The following is a 25,575-nucleotide window of genomic DNA, read 5'->3' as shown; positions in this document are numbered from 1 at the left end:
AACTGAAGAATGGATAAATAAATTGTGGCACATATACACAATGGAGTACTACTCAGCAGAGGAAAACAATGACATCATACGGTGTGCAGACAAATGGATGGATCTAGAAAAAATCATCCTGAGTGAGGTGACCCAGACTCAGAAAGACAAATATGTTATGTACTCACTCATAGGAAGATGCTAGATGTGGAACAAGGATGACTGGACTGCTACTCACATCACCAGTGAGGCTACCTGGAAAACGGGACCCCAAAAATAGACACGGAGAAATGGATGAGATCTACATGAACAGCCTGGTCATGAGTGGGAACAATGAAGAGCGACTATCGAGGGAAAGGGAGTGGGAGATCCTAGCTGGATCAAGAAAAGAGAGGTAGAACAATGAATAGGAGACCATGGTAAATGAAGACCACATGAGAAGGGGAGGAAGCAGAGAGCTAGGGAGGCCCACGGAGATCCACAAAGATACCCCCACAAAAGACTGCTGGCAATGGTCGAGAGACGGCAGGAACTGACCTACTCCGGTGATGGGATGGCCAGACACCCTGTTAGTTGTGCCATAAACCCCATCCAAGGAAGATCTGAGGAATCTGGATGCAGACATCCACGGCTGGGCCCCTGGTGGAGCACTGGGAGTCTAATTTAGTGAGAAAGAAGAGGGTTTATATGAGCGAGAATTGTTGAAACCAGGGTTGGATAAAGCACAGGGACAAAAAACCAAATGAATGGAAGCACAGGATCTATGAACCAAAGGCTGAGGGGCCCCCAACTGGATCAGGCCCCCTGAACGGGTGAGACAGTCATTTGGCTTGATCTGTTTGGGAGGCAGCTGTGTGTTGGTGCCGGGTCCTGGGCTTGCTGCATGAGTTGGCTGTTTGAATCCTGGGTCCTATGCAGGGACACTTGGCTTGGTCTGGGAGGGGGGACTGGTCCTGGCTGGACTGAGTCTACCAGGTCGATCCCGGTCCTCGGGGGAGACCTTGATCTGGAGGAGGTGGGAATGGGGGGTGGGGTGGGGGAGGGGGAGGGGGGGCGAGAGTGGGAGAACAGGGGAATTTGTGGCTATTATGTTGAACTAAATGATGTTGTAAAATAAATTTACTTAATAAAAAAAATAATAAAAACAAACTTAAAAAAAAGTACAATATCCTGAACAAGATTAGAAATATACATACATTTTCTAACAATGTCAATCTCAATATATATAATTTGTATACAATATATAAAAATCCAACCCAATGTAAAGTATTTATAGATAGTAATTGTCTTTTAAAAGTAGATTCAATAATCTACCTTTTTATCTATATTGTATCTATTACCTGTATTTTATTTTCAGAGTAGATACAATAATCTACCCTCTATTCTATCATTTCTATATATCTTTTTTCAAATAAGAACATTGAATCTAATCTTCTTTTTTTGGCTTTTCCTAACCATTAACAAAAACAAGTTGTAACCAACCCTCCTAAAAATGAAAATTATCCCAAACCCCAAACCCATTGAAAGACCAAAAACCACCCGCCCCACACCACCTCTTTGGGAATGTGGGCACCGTTTTTTTTTTTTAATTGCTTCCTGATGGTTGTGGGTGAAGGCATCTTTATTCTGAAAAGAAAAAATTTGGGTTAATTGTCAAATTCTAGGAAAGGTAGCTATATCATTTGTTGTTCAGTCTCTGCATTATGCCAAAGTTCAGAGCTTATCTCAAGTCCTTGTTCAAGTAATCTGTGAAACTGGATCATATCAGCTAGCCGTCTTGAAATTGTTCTGAGCAGTTTGTAGTCCAAAGCTGATCTGTGGGTGATGTTTGTCAGCTTAGTGGTATTATTATTGTTTACATGTGATCGTTGTTGTGGGGCCCCATAATCTTTCTGGAGACTTCGAATTCAATGTTAGGCCTGATTGTGATTCCCTATAGAAAACTGATAGAGACTCAAACACAAAAACATGTATAGACAGCTAATTGAAGCCTTTTTTATACAGATAGTTAGTACTCTATATGACCATTAATATCATAACAAAAGTTTAATATGTATATTAATCTTATAAATTTTGATTATATAATAGACATTTTAATATTATTATTCTTCTGAAAGAAAACTGCAATCAAATAACTCCTAATGGCATATTGCTATTCCCATTGATTAGTGCTTCATTCAAACCTCATCAGAGAAACTTCTACTTGCAGTAGATGGGAATCAGCATAGAGACCTGCAGATATACAACATGCTGAGAGTGAGAGGCTTTGAGGCATTCATCCCTTAAAGGGATGCTGTCACCAAACCCTTCCTCTCAAGGCTCAGAAGACAAAGAAAGGTTGCAAGAGCCAGAGGTGGTGGATGACGCCAAGCAAATTGTGTCTTCAAGCTATAATACAACTGATCCACCTATGAAGTCACAGATACTGTGACAGCTCACACAAGGCCTGCACAGGTTTGAGAGAGACAGGGTCCTAGCATTGAGGGGCTGGGGTGGGAAAAGGATCCCATCCCTAACAAAGAAGTTAGTAGAAAACAAAAGTCTGTTTGATGGAAACCAGTTTGTGTCAACAGATATCATAGGATATATCAACCACACTCCAGGGCACACCCCTGCCTAGGATTATTTCTCACACAGAAAATGTGCTCTATAGATCTTTGTATGTTTGTTGAGATTTTTGTTTCACTTTGGCATTTTTGTCTTATTGGTCTTTTGTTCTTCTGTTTTTATGATTTCTTTTTAATTTTCTTGAGAGATAGCAATAGAAAGGTAGTTAGATAGGTAGATATGTAGATTGGAGAAGAACATGAATTTGGGTAGGTAGGGATTATAGGAAGGATTGGGAGGAGTTAAGGAAAGGGGGAAATATGATGAAAATAAATTGTTTGAAAAAAATTAAAAGTTATTTTCAGTTCCTTTAACCTGGTTTTCTTTTCTATTATTCTTAGTTTTTTTTTCAGAGTCTCCAAAATATACTGGATGTTTTATGTCCAAATATTATATTTTATTTATCATTTTCTTTGGCTGAGCTATTTATTTCTTTTAGCTACTTTTTCAAGAGCTGAAAATTTGCCTTCCTTTTCTTTTAATCTATTGGGAGGCTTAGTGCTGAGGATTTTGTTTAACATCTTGAATTTTTAATTTCCAATTTTATTTCAGTTTGGATTTTTGTTAATATTTTTTTTGTTAAAGTCTACTTTCATGTCTCAAGTTCTTTTCATTATTTTATTCAACTGTTCATGTTTTCATAGTCTTCATTAGGGCATTGATTCATATCCTCACAGGGTTCTTGTACATAGTCAAAATTGGAAGTTTGAAGTCCTTCTCTTGTGCTTTACCTAAATTGATTTTTCAGGCTCTGACACAATAGAAATCCTGGATTCTGGAGGAAGCATATTGTCTTAGTTGCACATATTTCTGTTACTATGCTTGGATCTGTACATCCTGAATTATGATTAAAGTATTTCTGGGTATAGATATTTAGTCTTATCTTTGTTGGGTGGGTTTTCTGGTCTTTGTTGCTATTGCCTAACTCTAAGTCCTGGTTAAGTGTGGCAACTCTAGGGCCCCTGATTCCCAGCCTAATAGAGAGTTATTCTTTTTTATTTTATATAAGAAATTGTCTAGTTGTTTTATATATTAGCCATAGATTCCCCTGTCCTCCCTCCTCTGACCCCCAACCTTCCCCCACAGTCCACCTCAGTCTATTTTTCTAGTTCATTTGTGTTCTTGTTAATTTCTGCTTAGCTCAAGAATAACTCTCCTCCCTGCACCAAAAAGCCGGGAGGAGAGAAATTAACAAGAACACAAATGAACTAGAAAAATAGACTGAGACAGGCACCTGGATATAACTAGGGAACTCTGGATCCACACTAGTAGGCTGAGTCTCATATGGATTGAGGTGGTCCAGGAGAAGAGGCTCACACGGGCAGGCTGTAGTGAGACTAAGAGTAAGTCTAGAGATAGTGGAATAAAGGATGGGAAAGAGGGTAGCGCTCCCCTCCCTGACTTCCAGCCTAATGTGATATCTGTGTGTCCCTGGTAGATGAAGGTTCTGTGGGCCAGTCATTTCACTGAGGGTTAAAGAAGGGATAGAAGAAAAGAATGAAAGAGGCTGCCAGGAATAACTAAGGGTACTCTGGTGACAATCTATTGACCCTAAGTCCCAGGAGACCCTTTTACATTCTTTTGAGATAGTCAATCAGTTCTCCCAGGAGGATCTAGAAGTACTAAGCTTTAGATGAGGAACCCTGAAGTCATGTAGGAAACTCCTCCTGGCCACACCTGACTTCATATGCCCAGTCATCCCACAAGTCTACCAGTTGGTACTGACACTTCCTATTTGTTACAGGAATTTGTAGATGAGTGAGAGAAATGAATATTTAAATATCAGTTATAATTATGATGAATTGTTTTGAGCCATTGATTCATTCCTTCTTCTGTTTTCACAGCTTGTTGAAGGATCTACATTTCATAGAACTGTCAAGGCAATCGTTAGTGAAGAGACTCAACACAGCAATTGAAAAATTGATTTTTGGATTTTTCCAAAAAAATCTTGCATGATTTTTCTTCATGCAAGGACTGTATTTTTAGATTTACTACAAAATAAGTTTATTGTAAATAAATATGTCATAACAATGCCCTGCCTATTGGAGATTCATTGTATTGAATACCAGAAACTTCAAGATATGAAACATAGAAATCTTATATTTAACAAGTTACTGTGAGAGAGGAGTGAGAACGACAGGGACCTCTCTCTCCTTCAGAGGGAGCATGGGATATTGGGAATGAGTTTGAAATAAGCAACACCTTGACCACTGTTCTCTAGGTTGGAACCTCTTGGCTTCTGTGGAGTCAAATATAGCTCTACCCACTTCAGAATAGTTAACTAATGTCAGGTCTACCCACTTCAGAATAGTTAACTAATGTCAGGGCCATGCATTGTTGGGTGGATGACAAAGAACAGGGAGGAGCACCCAGCTGTGGACACAAACTGGGGTGTGTCCAGCATGGTCTGCACACTCACAGTCACCTCTTACTTTTGCTCACTTATAGAAGACCTTCTAAGGCTTTGCCACCTGCACAGTGATTGCAAGACTATAAGGCTGGAATTTGCTTTGAGATTATTGCAGTTGATGTTGTTGCTTGAGTGGGACCCTGACAATGATCCCTCCAGTGTCCTGAAACTTCCAACCTGCCATCTCCTTAAAATTCACTTTGTACTGCAGAGGTGATTGTGTGACACATCCTCTACTGCTCAGGAAAGAGGGTGCAGAAACAAGGCCCAGGGAAACATCAGGCTCACGGATAACACTGCTCAACTTTGTTTCCTTCACTGGTGATCCAGGTTCCACATGGGACCGTATACAATGACACCATTATCTGAATGCTGAACTGTTATCCTGGTGATGGCGAGGGCCATGATGTGGATGGTGATGAGTTACAAAGCACTCACCCTGGTCATGCTGAGTCCTAGAAACCTCAGACTTGAATCCAACCTATCTATGTCCATTCTTACAATGAACCACCCTTTCCTCATTTTTGTGAAAAACTCAAATTTTCATCGTCACCTATTGTAACACAGAGGGTTATACTGCTCCTAGGAAAATGAATTTTGGAACATACATTACATAAAGGAATTAAATAGTCTATTTATTTTAGACAAAGCTGGTGGAGTCTTGATTGCTCCCTCTGCTCTTAGAACCTCCTGCCTTTCCCCATGGAAACGTGAGGAGAGACTCAGTAGCGAGTGTGTCTATGCACTGGGAACCAGCACCTCCAGTTGTGAAGGAACAGGCTTCTCCAGTTTCATCACATTGAGGTCCAGGCTAGATTTGAAGTCCTCTAGCAGGAGATAGGAAGGACATATGATCAAATAACAACAGCAATAAAAATGGTGATAATGGATGATAAAAATGATTGTGCTATCAGCAAAGCCTGAGTATTGATGACTCAAACACCAGATTTCACCTCTAACAAGCCCGCTACTCTTGCTGAGTAGGGTAGTGTTTTCTTGCTTCTTAAACACATAAATGGACAGTGTATTAAAGATATTGTCAGCACTTTTTCAGACCTCTCTGTTGCTTGAAAATGACTTAATTTTACCCACTATTTCCATTGTTTGAACAGAAAATATTAAACAATTAATATAATGTGATAAACATGGCATGGCATTTTATGCCTCCTATTACAGCATTCAAAATGGAGAATTGACTATTATAGATATCTACAACTAATGACTGCACTGGCACATGCCTTTAATCCCAGCACTTGGGAAGCAGAGGTAGGTGAATCTCTGAGTTCGAGACCAGCCTGGTTTACAGAGAAAATTCCAGGTCAGCCAGGGCACACAGGGAAACCCTGCCTGAAAAAAAAAATGAAAGAAAAACTGTGATACTCAAAATAAGCATTAATACCTGGCATATGAGTACAGTTAAATTAATTCAGGAGGTTATCTATCTATACATACTTATGTGTACATGTACACAAATAAGTGTACAAATGTTTATACATGTAACAATAATAAAGTAGTAATCAAGAGTTTGGAAAAGGGGATGTGGGAAGAACTATCTGGGAGAGAAAGAGATGCAAATGCAGAGCTCATTTATTTATTTTTAAAATTTATATATATATATATATATATATATATATATATATATATATTGTACTTCTGTACTATGCCTGAGAATTTCCTGCGTTAGCACTCCTCACTCAGCCCAGGTTTCCGCTTGTGTCCTGAAGTTACACTGTTATGTGACCCTTATCTGTGATACAAATACACGCATACAAACGTATGTACACATACACGCACATATTAGAGAAGGGTGAATTTCACCACTATGTTGGTTATAGGAACAGATCCTGTCTGCTTTCTCACATATCAAGGCTACCAGTTCTCTCTGCTAGCCACAGGATGTAGGCGTGTGTGAAGGAAACACAGAGTAAGGCTCAACTCCCTGCACTGCACTTTTTCAGGTGAAAAGGACTTTGGGACCAGTTAAAAAGGGAAGGAAATTTCTGCTCTTAGACTCTTCCACCAGCAGAGGGTAGCAGGGTAGCATCCAGGAGCAGCCAAGCCTGAGAATGGGGCTATGCAGGGGAAGTTGAGCCTGTGATGCTAGGCTGAGAAATCTGAAAGTGTCAAGGGACAGTTTTTTACTGCCACTGATGACATTCTGAGAATCACATAACAATGTCATTCAGGACAGAGGCAGAACCCATGCGTAATGAGGGACTCACTCAGGAAATGCTCAGGCATTGTAGGATATCAGGCATGAGCCTTGGTAGCTCTGTTATGGCTAACATACATAAGCAAAAGCATTCTGAGTCCAGCAGGAAGTTCACTGTGGGAGAACTGGCCACCAGGACCGGTGTCTTGCACTCAGGATCATGTTCTCTTGCATGTGATTAACAGTTGTCATGGCTGCAAAGCCATCACCTACTATTTACCTCTCTCCTGAGTACTTCCAGAGAGGCACACTCTTCTAACCATAGGCAGATTTTCCATTAGGCTGAAGCACCTGGGCTCCTGTACAGCCTAAAGTAGGGAAGGTGGCAACCTGTGTTCTGTCCCTCCAGGAAGAATTCAGTGTTCTTTGGAAATACTTGAATGAACTGAACACTAACCTGTCTCAGAGCACATCTCCATTGGCTCAGTGTCCGCATTCTTCCTGATGGGAACTCTCACCAACCACCTTCTGGAGCTCAACTTAGTGCAGCCTTGATCCTATGTCTCTGACACACACACGTGCTAAAGTGTGTTTCTCAGAAAGTTTTGTTTCAGGGTATTTTAACAAGGTCTTCAAAGTCACTGATGCAGGATTTTTAGTTTAATTCCTGAAGCCAGATGCTAATCTCTTCTAAGAGAATGGGGTCAGACAGGAAAGAGACTCAACATAAGAAATAACCCTGGACTGATGACTCCACAAAAAACAACTGATTGTATAACAAACCAATATCACACAGGCATACACTTGACAACAATTCTCATAGCACAGGGCTACATTGTATTGGGATGATCAGAATAAGCCAGAAATATAGCTTGATGACCAAGAGAGAGGAAGGAAAATGAAGGTGACAGGTCACACTACACCTTCTGCTGAGTCACATTTCAGTAGTGGTCCCTTAACGGTACCACGTGCACACCATGGACAAGATAATAGAAGGTGCATAGCCTTGCTAAAACAGCTCAGCAGTTCGGAGACTATCATGGGTAAATTCCTGCAGGGTTACTGTGGTCAGAGACCACAGAGGCTTGGATGGTTTTCTGAGCCAAGAGACTCCAAGTTGATTTCTGCATCACAGCTTTGAAGTATTTTCTACACATAAGCCTCCATGGGGAGCCCCAGAGAGGGGTAATTTGCATAGCCACAGAACATCCACTACCCTCAAAAGGACTGAAAGAGAATAAAAGCCTGATTAGCCTGGTTGTGCTGTGACTTCCAGGATCCAGAACTCTGTGGCATCTCCACCATGGCCTGGCTGTTCCTCCTTCTCCCCTTCCTCTCCCTCTGCACAGGTGACCTACGCAGACTCAGTCTGATGTTTCAGCCTACAGACATTGTCTAGCCCTGAATCCTGAGTCCTGTTCTGGTGGAGTGTTTACTTGGCTCTGGAAAGAGCATTGTTCGGTATCCTCAGCATCCTTCTCTTTTCTTTTGCAGATTCTGTGGCCTCCTATATACTGACTCAACCTCCCTCAGTGTCAGTGGCCCTAGGTCAAAAGGCCACAATCACCTGCTCTGGAGATAAAATCTCAGACAAGAATGTTCACTGGTACCAGCAGAAGCCAGACCAGGCCCCTGTGCTGGTCATATATAATGATAATAACCGTCCCTCTGGCATCCCAGACCACTTCTCTGGCTCCAACTCAGGGAACACAGCCATCCTGACCATCAGCAAGGCCCAGGCTGGAGATGAAGCTGATTATTACTGTCAGTGTTGGGATAGCACTAGTAGTGCTCACAATAACACAGACAGATGAGGAAGTAAGACACAAACCCTGTCTCTCCTGTGACAGTGGCAACCTGTTTCCTAGTTTAACCTGCAGAGTTGCTTCCCTGCCCTTGGCCACAAACTTTGTTTTCTAATGCAGCATTACAAAGCTTACATGACTAAGATGTCAACTGCTAAGTATTTTTCCTTAGTCTCTACCAGGCAGAATATGTGATGACCTTCAGATTCCATCAGAGAAAGGATTTTATTCCTCATTTTTTACAGGTTTTTGGAATATATCCATTGTGCAAATCTGTGCACTTTGTTATATTAAATATTTTCTTCAATTTTTGACATCGACTTTGGTTATGTTCACATTCATCATTTCTCTTCTTGTCTAGATCTCCCCTGAAAAAAAATTTATCAGGGCACTTGTGAATTATAAGGAATCTTCTCACAGCCTAACAAATGTAAAGTAAGAGCTGAGAAGACAGGTCAAAAAGGAAGAATTGCTTCCCTCTTCACTACCTGCCCCTCTGTCATTACATATTCCTCCAGGAGCCCACATATGAGAAACCATGACATGCATTCTTTACTGACACGGAGCATACATGGCTATGAGGTTTAGCTTGAAGAAAAGTAATGTGTTTGTGTCAGGACTTTCAAGAACTTGAACCAGGAAGTCAAGGACCATTGCACCTTCCAGTTGAGAATAGAATTGTAGATAGAGGTCTTGGACAACAAAGATACTGCCCAGCACACTTCCTCAGTGTCCACAGCCCATGGATCTTATTTTCTGTCTTTCTAATTATATATAATATATGTATATATTTATATACATATATTATATGTAATTAGATTTATATATTTACATATATATAGATTTATATATAAATTTCTAAAAATGCTGTAATGCATGAGATAAAAGAGCTTCTCCAACATTACTTTTGTTGTAGACCTAAGAATAAACTTGCTAGTAGTCTAATTGGTATCATCCTTGGGAACTTCCCTAGCACCCAATTTCTTCCTAGCCTCATAAAGTCTCCCTCTATCATGGTATCTCTTTCATTGTTCTCCTACTCCATGCCTGTTCCAGTCCAACCATCCAATTCCCCTGTGTTCTCAGCTTAGATTACTAGCAATAGTGGAGAGGGTGCCTGAACTGGCTTACCCCAGTAAGCAGATAGTTGAATACCCTAAGTGTCATCATAGATCCTTCATCTAGTAACTGATGGAAGCAGATGCAGAGATCCAAAGCCAAACACCAGGCCAAGCTCCAAGAGTCCAGTTGAAGAGAGGGAAGAGAGATTCTATGAACAAGGGGCATCAAGATCATGATGGGGAAACCTACAAGAGACAACCAAACCAAACTAGTGGGAACTCATGAAATTTAGACCAACACCTGTGGAGCATCCACATAACTGGACTAGGCCCTCTGCAAAAGTGAGATAGTTGTAGAGCATGATCTGCTTAAGCCCCCCCCCCCCCCCCGACAGTAGGATCAGGATCTATCCCTGGTACATGAACTGGCTCTTTGGAGCACATTACTTGCAGTAGGACACCTCTCACAGCCTTGAGGCAGGGGGAGGGGCTTGGACCTACTTCTACTGAATGTACCACACTTTGCTGACTCCCCATAGGCAGCCTTACTTTCTTGTAGGAGGGAATGGTGAGAGGGTTGGCGGGGGGGGGGGGGGGGAGGTTGGAAGGGAAGAAAGAGGAAAGAGGGGATCTGTAATTGATATGTAAAATGAATAAAAAATTTCTTAATAAAAAAATAATAAACTTGCTTCTCCCTATCAATTCTGTTTCCAGAATGTTGTCTTTGAATAATAATTCCATGGATTTTTATTTCAAAATATTATCTTTCCCATATACTTTCCTCTGCTCTCATGAGGGCAAGATAACAAGTCATGATCAGATCTGATCCTGCTTGCCCTGCTATGAAATGTCCAGCCTGACCTTTCCTACTAGTATCCATTAGAATGGATACAAAGTGTATAGAAACACCATATTCAAGAACAAAGTTAGACATTATGGATGGTAGTATACTCAATGTACATAATGTGCTTCTCTGAACATGTCCTTATGTAATACAAGACTAAGTACAATGAAAAAAGCAACGAAAGTTTAAAAAGCAGGAAAAGTAATAACATTCTTTATTTTTAAAAAATGGAGAAATTATAAACATTGAAGTGTACATGATTGATATTACAAAAGTGAGAAATACGGTTTCTATAGTTATGAACAAAACTACACTGAGTGATTGACTAAAGATTAGATATTGTAAAATTAAAGATCAATGGCACCGAGACACAACAGCAGATACTATTAAAGACAAAGCATGCACATATATCATGGATATAGTTCAGTGGTGGAGTACCAGACTGCTGGAATATATTTAGGTCCTGTGTTGGATTCACAGCATTCATCCTCCAATAAAAATAAAGAAAAAGTTCAAAATATTTTCAGGACATCATTGAGTTTTCCAACTTTGTGTGGAATTTTACTTCTCTCTCTCTCTCTCTCTCTCTCTCTCTCTCTCTCTCTCTCTCTCTCTCTCTCTCTCTCTCTGTGTGTGTGTGTGTGTGTATGTCCGTGTCTGTCTGTCTCTTTCTCTCTCTGTTCACTACTGAGAAGACACTGTCAGGGACCAGGAGTGAAATACAGTATTTGAAGAATCAATGATTAAAAAAGTTCTGCATTTGCTAAAAATAAAAATAAAAAAATTAACATGTGCAAATAACACAACAAACTGAACTTAAAGATAAATGACAGTATCAAATATTAAATTGCACTGATAACAGTAAGTAGTGAAAGGAAACTGGACCCTAAATTATTAGAGCAGAATTCTCAACTGAAGTTGAGAAATTTAAAAAAAAGGCACTAAGACAGTAGAACAACATGCTTTTAAAATATAAAGTGAAAATTGTCCCTCTAGAACACAATTTATGCAGTGAAAATATCTTCCTCCAAATGAAGGTATAATAAACACAGTCACAGACATTAGTTATCTCTAAAATCCTCTAAAAGAGTATTTACTTCTTTTAAAAATGAAAATCAAAATATGTATCATGAAAGAAGTTTAATGAAAACAGTATATAAGATAAAACAAAATCATTGATGTCATGTCCACAGACATGCTATGCTATTACCATGGGTTTTTTGATAAGATGATAAACAATATTTCTATAAGTTCTCTTCAATTCATTGACATCAGCAGAGGGTGGTGAACACTACCCTCTTCTGAGAATTTCACTGGAACGTCTGCTGGCTAGGGACTGGACAGTCATTTGTCCTCTGGTCAGTGCCATGACTCTTGTTCTACACTCTGTTATCAGTGCAGAAGGCTTGTGTGCATTGACACCATATGCATTGATGTCATTTGATTGCTGTGTAACTTGTGTGACTAGGACTCCAGGGACAAGCTGCCTTTGGCATCACTGCTGGAAAACAGGTCCTTTGCATAGAACTTTAGTTTGCTGAGTTTCTAGTGACTTCTATATCACACTTACCTTGAAATTAAAGTCCTGGCCTGACCAGGACTTCCAATCCCTGCTTTAATTTAGAAAGAGACATGGTACTTGAAATTGCATCTCAGAGACCTGTTATTTAAAGCCTTTCTTTCCTCAAAGACCATATAGTTGACCAACACAGTAAGCCATAGTAGTAAAGGACTTTTCTCAAAAGTAAATACCAGCGTATAGAAATGTGCATTCAATTAATGACAAGAGAGCCTTTTGACAATCTAGATGAGTAAAATAAATTATGTTTTATAGAAACTGATTAGTGAAAGAAAAAGAAATTATATTGTGATTTATATCACATAAGATATTTAAGTTAGATGGAAAACACTGAAGAGGTATAGAACATATGTCTCAAGCTCTTAAAGTACATGGAAAGTATATATTATACTTGGAGTTTGATATGGAGGTGCTGGGCTTGTGTTATACACTTTATACTATTTTAAAACAAATCCATGGACATCAAAGTATCAAAACTGATAAATGAATTAATCAGCATCCTTCATAAAAAGAGGATGAATGGAAGATAAGCAGACAAAGTGATGCCCAAGAAAATACATCTGGATGAAATGGCAAAACAATTGCACTTTTGCAAACTGAGTTCAGTAAAGAGGTAAACATAGTGAAAAGAACTAAAGTTGAGATGAAGATGAAGTTGAAAAATTCAGTATCACATTTATAAACCTCAGAGAAAGCCTTATAAGTATATGGATCAAGAAGAAGGTAGAATATCGGGACTTGAAGATGAAACAGAGGAATTGGAACATTGAAGCAAAGAATATGAAAATTTAAAAAAAACAAATAAAAGGAACATTCAGGAACTATTAAACACCATGAAAGCACCATGAGTCATGGTAAAGGTGAAGTAGAATATAGACATAAATTTCAACAAGATCACACAAGAAAACATTGCTACTTACAGAAACACATTCTTATTGATATATAAGAAGCACACAGAACATAAAGAGATAGGACCGGAAAAGGAACTCCTCACAGCATATTATGCCTAAAATACTAAATATATGGAACAAAGAAAGAGTTTTGAAGTATAAAAGACAATTCCAACAAGTAACACAGAAAGAAACTCCATCAGATTTCTCAATGGAGACTCTAAAAGCCCAAGATCTAGGAGCAACGTACTTCAAAATCTTAAAGATGATGTGTGCCTATCTAGACCACTGCACACAGAAAAACTGTGTGCCACAGTAGAAAGAGAAAGAAATGCTCCTTATGATGCAAACACACTAATAGAATTCATGTCCACCCAACAAGCCTTACAAAAGATATTAGAAACGCTACTTCACTGAAGAGTTCAATAAACATAGCCAGGAGACTGTAGAAAGAAAACAAATAAAATTATAACTATTGAAACAAAATAGGATTAAGAACACAAGGGCCAAAAGGTCATCAATAATAATAACTTTAAATATTAATAAACTCATCTCCCCAATCAAAAGATATAGGTAGGTTGAGTGGCTTAAGGAACAAATTTTGTCTTTCTGTTATCTACAAGACACTCATCTAACCTTCAAAGATATGCAGCACCTTAAAATGAGAGAATGGAAAATTATTACAAGCAAATGTGACCCAGAAGCATGGAAGTGTCACCATTCTAGTATCTAATAAGAGAGATTTCCCACCAAAAGTATTCATAATAGATATAACAAAAAGCATAAGATTGGATGGAAGGACATGAATTGAATCAAACTCATTATCAGTGGATAAGGTCAATACTCTACTTTTTCCAAAAGGCAAATCATCTGGACAAAAATAAATAGGGAAACATCAGAATTAATGGACACCATACACCAAATGTATCCAATAGATATCTAGAGAATATTCCACCCAAACAAGAAATATACATTATACTCAGCAGTCTGCAGAAACATCCATAATATAGACCACACTCTGTGACAGAAAACACATCTTAATAACTTTGGAACGCATACAGTAATCCTGTATTCTGCCTGACCGCAGGACAACAAAACTTAAAATTAAAAGTAAAGAATTATCCAGTAATTTCAGACATCTACATGGTGTAAATAGCATATTACTGAATGTTGAAAAGCTAAAGGAAGAAATTTAAGAGGGGAAAAACAATACTGGATTTAAATAAAAATGATAATACATCACAACAAAATTTCTTAGATAAATTAAAAGCAGTCCTAAGAGGGAAATTTATATTAAAAATCAGAAAATGTACAAGTCATTGATTTAATGTTGAGATTCAATAATTTGGACAAAGCAAGATTAAAGAAAACCACAATCTATTACATAGAAAGAAATCATAAAAGCCAGGACATAAATTAATGAAATAGAAACAAAATACAAAGTATCAACAAACCTAAGAGCTTGTCTTTGAGAAGGCAAACCAAGACAAGCCCTAGCCCAATTAACCAAAAGAAAGAGATGACCTAAGTTACCAGAATCAGAGATGGTAGGAGATCATTATTAGTGCCATTAAAAGAATTTGGAATTCTTTCAAAACTATTAGGATAGAAAATCTAAATGAAATAGATGAATTTCTAGATTCATTCAAATTGGAAAATTTAAGCTAAGAAGAGATCAACAGCTTAGACACATAGCAGATAAAGAGAATAAAAAGTAGTGAAAAACTTGACAAAATTTTAAAAAATCAAGCCCAAATGAATTCACAGCAGAATCCTATCAGACTTTCAAAGAAGAGCTACAATCATATTTATTAAATTATTTTTAAACCACAAAAACCACTTTTAAACTGCTTCTATGATGCCATTATAATACTCATACCAAATCCAGGTAAAGACATTACATCAACAACAAAAATCTTTTTAAAAAAACTATAGGCTAATACATCCCTGATGCAAACATACTTAATAAAAAATATTTGCAAACCAAATATAGGCTTACATTAGAAAGATCATCCACCATTACCAATTTCTCTTTATCATATAGTTGTAAAAGTGGTTTCACAAGTCAGTAAATGTCTTACATCATATAAATGGATTTAAAGTTAAAGACTATACAATCATCTCAATAGATTCATAAATGAACCTTAACAAAATCCAACTTTTATACTAGAAGTCTTAGAGAGAGCAAGAATGAAGGAAACATCTCCCCCTTTTCTATCACTTCAGTGTTCCCCAGTTATTTTCAAATCCATGACCCTTTATTCTTCATTTATTATGGTTATAATGTATATACACAAAAATTATAAATACAACCCACAAAATTCATTTACTGCTGCATATATATTTATGGGCTGACCACTTTGAATTGGATAATCTTTCAAAGGCCTGTTCTCCAGAGAAAACTGATTCTTCCTCTGTCCATACCCATAATCGCCTGTAGTTCTTCCTCAAGAGGTTTCTTCTATTCATGTTAACTGGTTTTGTCATTGTTCTAGTCTTTTGTTATTGTTGTATTGTTTGGAGAGATAGAGTTTCTCTGTGCAGCCTTGGCTGCCCTGGAACTTGATCTGTAGACCAGGCTGGCCTCGAACTCACAGAGATCCACCTGCCTCTGCCTCCTGAGCACTGGGATTGGTGGAAGGCACCACCATTGCCTGGCTTTATTCTGATCTTGACTTGGTCACTATGTTTTGAAATTTGTGAGTTCAACTTTCTTGTTATATATAAAAGACATTATTTTCCAGCAGATGCTCTGGTACTCTGGCTTTTACCATCATTCTGCCCTCTCCTTCAGGATATTCTCTGAGCCTTAATTATAGGAGTGTGCTGTGAATGTATCAGTTGGGTCTGAGTACATCATGGTTGACCAGCTGTATATTTCTGTACTAGCCTCTGTTGAAAAAAAAAAACCTGTTTTGAGGAGGTCTAAGTGTTATATATGCCAGTGGATATAAGGATAATTATTAAGAATGTACTTAGCACTCAGGAGGCAGAGGCAGGCAGATCTCTGTGAGTTCAAGGCCAGTCTGGTCTACAAAGCAATTTCCAGGGAAGGCACAAAGCTACACAAAGAAACCCTGTATCAAAAAAAAAAAAACCAAAACAAAACAAAACAAAAAAACAACAACAAAAGAATGTGATTAGAAACTATACTGGTTTACAAAAGTGTCAATGTGTTCTTTTCTTTAATCCATAACCTTATCAGCTATGGGTAATTGACTAGGTTTTAAGTACTAAGCATACATTCTCTCTTATTGCATTGGCCTTCAGCCCAATTAGCTGGCTGTTGGTTTCTTCCAAGTCTCGATATTCTGGTTATTACTGTAGGTTGTAGGTAGTTCAACTGTGTAGGACTATTGATTGTTTGTCTCCATTGGTAATTTGTATAGCATCTTTGGAAACTATGAGTACCTGTCATCAGGGAGGAGCATTCCTGATGATTCACCATGTCCTATGTCTGAAGTATGTGGTGCCTTCGCAATATAGTCTTACCTTCAACTTCTGGGAGGTCATCAAGAACAATGGCAACAGCCTATTTTGTTTTTGAAGTCTTATGGATTCCTCTATCCAACAACTTTGAAGGTTTTCTATGCTTAACGATTGCCTGGTCCTGCCTAACAATCAAACTGTCCTTGAAGGGAAGGGAGAATAAAGATTAAGAAATAATAGATATCATCTTGAGTGAGGTAACCCAGACTCAGAAGGACAAACATAGTATGTGTTCACTCATAAGTGGATACTAAATAGGAGGGAAGGGATGGCCAGACTACAACCCACGACTCCAGAGAGGCTAGCTTTTAGGAAAAGACCCTAGGAGGGACACATGGATGATCCTGTGAAAGAGAAGTAGATGAGATCTACTTGAGTGAACTGGGTGTGTGTGGGGGGTGGCAGAGGGCAAGGAGTGGGGGATGAGAGATAGAGAAATGGGAGGGTCAAGCTGGAACACGGACAGAGTGGGAGGGCAGGGAGGAAGATACCATGATAGATGAGGACATCATGGGAATAGGAAGAGGCAGGGTGCTGGGGTGGCTCTCAGGAATCCACAAGGTTGACCCCACCTTGGTCTGCTGGCAGTGGTCCAGAGGGTGCCTGGACCGGTCTACTCTGGTGACCAGCCTAGCAAATAACCTAGCTGTCATCATAGAGCCTTTGTCCAGTGACAGATGGAGGCAGATACGGAGATCCACGGCCAGGCACCAGGCTGAGACCTGGGAATCCAACTGATGAGAGAGAGGAGAGATACTGCAGGTGAGGGATGTCGAGATCATGATGGGAGGACATGCAGAGATGACCGGCCACACTAATGGAAGCCCATGAACTGTGGACTGGTGGCTGTGGACCCCACATGGGACTGGACTAGGCCCTCTGGACACAGAAGATGGTTATTTGGCTCAAACTGTTTAGGGGGCACCAAGGCAGGGGGATCGGGATCTGTCCCTGGTCTGTGGGCAGATTTCTGGAATCCGGTGCCTGTGGTGTGACACCTTGCACAGTCTTGGTGCAGTGGGAAGGGGCTTGGACCTGCCTAGGCTCAGTGTGCTGGGCTCTGCTGACTCCCCATGGGAGACCTTGATTTGGGGGATGAGGGGTTGCAGGGTGGCTTGGGAAAGAGGGAGGGCTGAGAAGTGGGAGGAAGGAAGAGGGGGAGTTGTGGATAGTATGTGGAGTGAGTAGAAAAAATTTTTAATAAAGAAAAATGAAAAAAAAATAATAGATATGAAAAATAGAGATTCAGACAAAGAAAAAGACAGAGACACAGAATAGCACTGGGAAGTCTCTGGGCTAATACCTCAGTCACTCTAAGTTTATTCCTTATGGGCTTTTTATACACCAGCAAGAGGAGAGGCAAAAGACCTCTCCATCTCAAGGACATCATGGTTTAAGGTACAAAGTACAGACAAGTGTAAACACTTCCTTAATTCTCAAAATATCTAGTAGCCATGCCTTACGGCAAAGCATACTGTAATTAGGCCTTGAATTATAAGCCACCTAGTAACCATGCCTTTGGCCAAAACACCATATTGTGTAGCCTTGTGGGGCAAAACAAGCTCTGGCAAAACACATGTGTGTGCATGTGTGCTGATATACATGTGAGCAAGCACATGCTATAATACAAATGTGGATGTCAGAGAACATCTTGTAGGAGTGATTTTTCTACCAGAAATCAAACAAGGTCATCAGGGTCAGACATAAAGCACTTTTACTTGTTAAGCCATATTGTCAACCCTGGAAAAATTTTTTTTAAAGTTTCTCATATAGCTTATTCCCTAAATATTCAATATAGACTTTTGATTTAATTTATGAGACTTTTATAAATAAGTATTTAGTTTATTATGGCATTTTCAAGTAAATTGGTAAAAATATTATGTTGACCTAAAAGACAAATGACAAATGGCCTCTCTGATCTGAGGATTCCAGCTCTGAATCTGTGGATATCAATGTATGACCTAGACTTCCCACAGAAACCGGGAAAGTCTAAATGGACTGCATGGGATGAGAAAATGAGTTAACACATACACAAACACATAAATAATTGGAAGTGTAATTTCAAAATGCATTTTAATTTAATTATGGTTCTGCATTAATATTACATTCAATGATCTCAAAATAAAATACTATTTGAAATAAAAATAAAGTTTTGCTCAACTCAACTGCTTTCCTGTAATCCCAGTAATGTAGAAAGAAACAGTTCTCAGGGACTATTGGCCAAGCTATCTAGCCAAATCAGTGAGCTCAACATTTAGGAAAAGATTCTGTGGTAGAGAGATTGGAAGAAAATGGTATGCATCAATCTCTGGACACAACAAGCACACACATGCCTGTGCATGAACACATAGATACACATACAAAACATATGAATTAACAACATTACCCACCCACATTTTGGCTCTGTTTACAAAGCAGTTCAAAGTACAGACCACAGAGGAAAGTTAATAAAACGCAGGTATAAACATATATCTCCCCCTCATCACTTTCTCCCTCATCACTTTCTCTTCTCCAAGACTCCAGAATCTAGATCCATATGACAAAAGTGAGACTAAGTGGGAAACAAATATTGGAACACAACAGAATCACTACTTGAAGGGAAATTGGGCAATTTTGCAAACAAAATTCTACTACATTTTTTTCTTAAGTGTGGAACTTAGTAGGGAAAAGTAGTCATGAAAGTAAGATGGGGGTTTTAGTGGTATGGAAGGGGAAAGGGGAAAAGGAGAGCAAAAGAGCAGAAATATTGTGAGCCTAACACAGCAAACATCCAATTGTCCATGGGTTTTCTTTCTCCAATCTGGGCTCAGTTCCAGAGACACCAACTGCAGGTTGCATTGGACTTGTCAGAACAGCCAGGAGATGCTGAGGGACAGGAGTGTTTTGCGTGAGACACAATCTCAGCCATTCAGCCACTGTAACATTTTACATATATCTCTATGTCTTGACCCCACCCTGCACCATAAGATTGCAGGCATGGATTTGGGACACATGTGCCAACTCCTGGATATGGAAGCTCTTGTCTCTGTTCTGTGTGTAACCTTGTCTTTATTTCTTTTCTTGCATCCTTTGAAGTGCAGGCATTCATTATGAAGTAAAAACTAGGTTCTTGGTTTTGAAAGTCATGTGCTGCAAACATGTGAAGGGCACTCATGTTCTGAATATTGATGTGGTATTGGAGAAGAGTCAGTGTTCTGAAACCCCCTGGAAGCACTTTCTTCTTTGAGAATCCAAGGAGAGGAGCTCAAAGGGAGTGTGTTCTCTCTGTGGTAATAACAGGCCTTAACTGACAAACTAGAGAATTTCTGGTTTTATGAAAAAAGCAGTCAAGACAGGGGTAAAAATTGCTGACTGAACTGTGAAGGATATGATGTCCTAATGACAATAACAGATGACAGTGTTGATGACATCCGGGCACAGCAATATCAATGGCAGAAAGTTGATCCATTAGCACTGAGGTGACAATGGTTCCTGATTTGGCTAAATCAGTACAAGATCTTGGCTGGGTTTAAAGTCATTCATGTTTTGCAGACTGGTGAGGTTTGGAAGAGACTTTGCAGAGGTTGGTGGACCCACTGGAACTTCAGTACCGTGGAGAGATGGGATATTTATAGTTTCCAGGGCTAATTACTTTATCCTGGGTTAGTGTTAGCCTTCTGGAACAGCCACTCCTTGTTCCACTCTGTATGTGAACTAAAACCTCATGATAATGAATGGAAACCTCTTAGAAGCTGTTAACTTAGCAGAACACTAGTTTTTGCCTATCCAAGAGCTAATGATGACATCAGATGGCATCTCAGACCTGCAGAATTGCTCCCCCATCTCGTTGTACCTGCCTCTCTTGTGTACCCACCAGTGTATTTTTAAGTTGCCTTGATTGATGACTTTACTTGTTCAGTAAACTATAAAAATCCTGTAAAAATGTTTCCACACTGGAACATGTGAAGTTCCTCTGCGATCCATGAATTAAAACAAAACACCAGAAAAGGACATTTAGGGAAGCTCACAGGATTGCCACTGTCACAACCCCCTTGAACAGTGTGACTATGTCCTCTAAGCATGCCAGTGTGGGTACACCTGGTAAAATCAGACTGGATCACTACCTCCCCTCCCCCACCACACTGTCAACAGCTAGGGCTTGTGGTCAATTGAAAGAGAAGTTCCTGTTGTGAGGCGCTTGGCCAGCAGAGGGTGGCAGAGTTGCAGCAAAGATCTGCCAGGGAACTGTGCGGAGGGCAGCCCTAGAGGTCAACAGAGGAAAAGTGCCCACTCTCTGCTCTGAGCTGTAGAGATTACATTGGGTCAGACTTACATTATAAGCCCAAAGGATACTGGCAGGATTATGGGAACCATCTAGAAAATGCACTGAAAAAGTCTGGTCCCAGGTACTATCCTGGGCAAACTCCCTCAGCAGTCAGAGTCTCTAGGGATTACCACCCTGGACACCCAGTGTGAGAGGATGGGTCCCCTGGGTCTCTTCCTTTCACCCAAGATGGCGGTCTGTGTCTTGTCACCACTCTCCAGGGAGTCCAGCAGTGACTTGTTCTCTCCTGAGCATTTCTAGAAACCTTCTGCACTTCTCCCTTGTTTTTTTTTTTTTTTTTTTTTCCACTTCATCTCCTGAGACATCTGATGTCAGGATGCAGCACTTGCGCTCATATGAAATCAGATCAGGGAGGGGCATTGTGTGTCTGTTCCTGGATAAGATCTTTAGACTCTGGAGATGAATGTGGACTCTCACCTGCTTCAGATCACAGCTCTGGTAACAGGGCTTTCTTTAGGTCAGACATAGATTCTTTCCAGCTGGAGGAGCTCTGTACAACTGTAGCCCCAAGGACATTCACCAAGAAGAGAGGGACTGAAGGGCACTTGCCAGATAGGTCTGGTGAACCAGAGTCTCAGTGTGGACCTTAAACCAGATCATGTTAAACACTGACACAAAATTGACAAGAATGAATTCCTCATGACAGCTGCTACTCTACTGTGAGAACAGGGGCAATGTAGGAGGAAGCAGTCACCACATCTGAAACAAGGAATTTTGAGGGATCCACAAAAGCAGGCGATTGCAAACTTACCAAACATGTTATATAAGAAATGAATTAAGCCACACCCTGATGAAAAAGGATTCCATTCTAGTAAGGTAAACTCCCCACTAACCCTCCTGGGGGAGCCTCAGGGATGGAATAAATTTGCATGAACACCACACACTGCCCCCACAGACTAGACAGGCAATAAGAGAAGCCTGCAGGAGCTCAGATGTGCTGTGATTTCAGAACACAGAGTGCTGAGGCATCTTCATCATGGCCTGGGCCCCTCTCCTTCTTCATCTTTTCTTTCTCTATGCAGGTAAACTTCTCAGCCCTCTCTTCAGGTTCTCCGGTGACCCCTGAACTCAGATGGAAATCATGAAGATGAGTCTTTATATTTGACATCTCTACTTTCTCTTTCTTACAGATTCTGTGGCCTCCTACGAGCTGACCCAACCACCTTCAGCATCAGTCACTGCAGGAGAGACTGTCAAAATCACTTGCTCTGGGGAACAATTGCCAAAAAAATATGCTTACTGGTTTCAGCAAAAGCCAGACCAGACCATTTTGCTACTGATATACAAAGATAGTGAGCGACCCTCAGGGATCCCTGACCGAATCTCTGGGTCCAGTTCAGGGACAACAGCCACCTTGACCATCAGTGGAGTCCTGTCTGAGGATGAGGGTGACTATTACTGTTCATCAGCATATGGTGATGATAATACTAAATCACAGTGATTTAGGCAGATGGGGAAGTGACTCAAAATCTCTTTCTCTGTAATTTGCATCATCTTCCTGTAGCCACGGGAGGACCAGAGGCAAACCCATGAACATGTCTGACCCTGAGACTTCCAGGCTGCCTTTTCCTTCTAGTCCTCCAGAAGGCTCAATAGTGAGTGAATTGGGCAAGTTTAGCACTGTCAGGGATACACTTTCCCAATGTTTGTTTAGGTGAAGAGAAAAATGAATGATATATCCATGCATGTTCCAGGTCTCCACACTTCCTTATTGTGATGTGTGAGACTCCTTGGCAAGTTCTATGGGTAACTTCCTTCAAGGATTCAACTAGTCTTTGCTCCTGAAATCCTAGGACTTTATGACAGTCCAGTACATTGAACAGAGGAATTCAGAATAGTGGATATAAAGTAATCTCTGTTACACAAAAAGCATCTACTAAATCTTTTATTTCTGTCATCTGGTAGAGTTGCTCTCAGTAGAATGCACAGTTAGTATCCCTGCATTCATGACTTCCACAGAAATGTTCAGATTAATGATTTTCTAAAGATAGAAACTCAGTGTTCTTGTACCAAGTAACTCAATTTAGGATATTCCCAAAAGAGATAACCTAGGATAACTTTTCCTTCTTCCCACTGCCTTGTCCTCACTGTTTATAAGCCTCCCTGTAGTTCAATTATCTCTCAGACTTGTTATCCAAGAAACCAAATGATGAAGACCAATATCTTTCATATGAAATATCAAGGATCTTAAAGACATCGCTATACCCAGAAGGCGATGGTGCAACTAGTGTGAATATCCAAATGCCCCTTCTGCTTCCAATTATTAATTGTCAGATTGTAAAAAAGAAAAATATCCTCATGGATTCAGTACTCCCGGTTATGGGAGTGAGCTAGATCCATCCTGGCATGAGTAGACAAATCTACGCTCTCTCAGGAAATACTTAGGTGTGAGCTAACAAATGGGAGTTGTGTCCTATATATTCTCCTCATCTTCAAAGAAAATGTCATCCCTACAACCAGAAATACTGATGTCTCCAATCTGGGAAATAAAGATGAAACATTTCCATATAAATGCTACCACAGCCCACACTTGTTCGTATCAAGGCCATGCACATTCCCATGTGACACACAATCCCCAAATAAAATTGACAAGGTTAACCATGCTCTACCTACTATAACAAGAGTCTTCATAACAGCTGTTGCCTTTGTCTTACTTGAGCTGAGGCCAGGAATTAATTTCTTTCAAGGGCCATAGAAGATGCAGATTTGTCTTCATTGTTTATTTTTCCACTTCAGTATCATACAACCTAACTACTGAAATGTGCATTTAACTGTTATAGAAGGCATTTTATCATGGATGACACTGGGATATAAGAAGTAGAAAAATTATTTGAAAATATACATTTCAAGATATTTCTCTCAAAATATGAAAAAAACAGATTTGGTTAAAATTGGTACTTTCATATTCTCTCTGAAATTAGGAAAAAAAGTTTGCTAGTTTTGATCCATGAACTGATCATGCCAGATTGGATTAAGCAAATCTTTACTCTACCTGTTGATCCATCACCAAACCCATTAATAAGGACTGTATATATTTTGTGACTAACTGTTGGTCAAGAAAGGATTTCTCATTACAAAAAACTCTTCAAGCCAGTCCTAGTGCGTCTTCCACATTCATCTGTGGTAGTATAAGTCAGTCACTAGCCAATAGCCTGTTTTTTTATTTGATGATTTCTTAGCATGAAGTTACTTAAGTGCTACACATAGAAGATAGTGCAGTCATTGTTCAGCTCCCTGGGGAAATATATTCCTTCTAGAACTCTCATCTCTGTACTATATCATCATTTTTTTTTTCAACATGCAGAGATTGAAAGCAACATTGTATCTAGGGATGATGTTGGGACATCATGCAAATTCTACAGCCATGGCTACCTGTACAAGTATTGTACACATACACACAAAGACTTAAAAACAGAGTGGGAATATAGAATTGGGTCAATGTGTTAGAAAGGAAGATGAAAGAAGATAGAAGGTGATAGAAGGTGGTAAATGTGGTATGTGGATTTATGAAAATGACAAAAATTTTAAAATTATAGTAAAAAGGAACATATTAATCTCATTTCAAAACTTTATTCTTGCATTAATCAAGTTTAATGTAGGAGAGGTAATATCATACATTAGATGGTGGCTTTCAATATACATGGAGTAACGACTAGTGTTGTCAGTATGTCAGAATTTAGAATTTTGTGGGGTGGGGCTCTGGGACTGACCGTGGGCGATTGTTTTGAATACATTAATTGAGATAGGGTATGTATCACAACATAGCCTAACCAGGAGATTCCGGACTATGCAAGAGTGGTGAAAAGAAGATGTGCACTGACTTGCCTGAGTTCATTGCTCTCCATTCCTAAGTGTGAGTGCAGTACGACTAGCTCTCTTCCGCTCCTGGTGCTGTGACTGACCTGCCATGCTGGGCTGTAACCTGGAAACAGGAGCTGAAACAAACTTCGTAAGTTGCTTTTGTTGGGTATCAAAGCAACAGGAAAAGAAGATAAGGGACACGGGTGTCTGAATGACATCTTGTAAATGTTATCATAGATATCTCTTTTTTACTGAGTTTTTTAAGTTCGTTTCCCAGGTGAGACAGATACTTCAAAAATGTAAGGGTGACTAAGTTCAGATGCATATGGTGCTTGAATGACAGTAGAACTGGTTCTGTCTTCAGAAAAGATAAGTGGAATACCATGACTGTGGGTGAGGGATCTGTAAGTCCATATGCAATGATTTTGGTAGAAGCATTTAAAGCAAGAAAATCAAATGCCATCTAATGTGAAATTAGTGACAATGAGAACAAGAGCTAGCCAGTCACAGTAAGAGGCCATCAACCTGCAGCCCATAGAGAACAGCGTGCTAATGACAGCACAGGGCTGAGGGTATGGCCAAGTAAATGGTGATCAGAATACATGTTGGTGTCTCCTTGACTATCCATCTCTGC

The 25,575-nt window shown here is 39.7% G+C and overlaps 1 protein-coding gene and 1 gene segment (V, D, J or C); both read left to right on the top strand.

The window, feature by feature from the left end:
• Window positions 1–25,575, top strand: part of LOC114687105 (immunoglobulin lambda-1 light chain-like) — an 826,243-nt gene that overhangs the window by 670,141 nt on the left and 130,527 nt on the right. The gene's annotated exons all lie outside the window — the stretch shown is intronic.
• Window positions 22,043–24,925, top strand: LOC114687112. The segment is given in 3 exon segments: window positions 22,043–22,162; window positions 22,271–22,528; window positions 24,906–24,925. Coding segments are annotated over 3 exon segments (309 nt in total).

This window comes from Peromyscus leucopus, chromosome 12 (assembly GCF_004664715.2).
Source record: "Peromyscus leucopus breed LL Stock chromosome 12, UCI_PerLeu_2.1, whole genome shotgun sequence".
Lineage (NCBI taxonomy): Eukaryota > Metazoa > Chordata > Mammalia > Rodentia > Cricetidae > Peromyscus > Peromyscus leucopus.
Note: the sequence above shows the minus strand (reverse complement) of the source record. Positions and strands in the feature narration are given on the sequence as shown.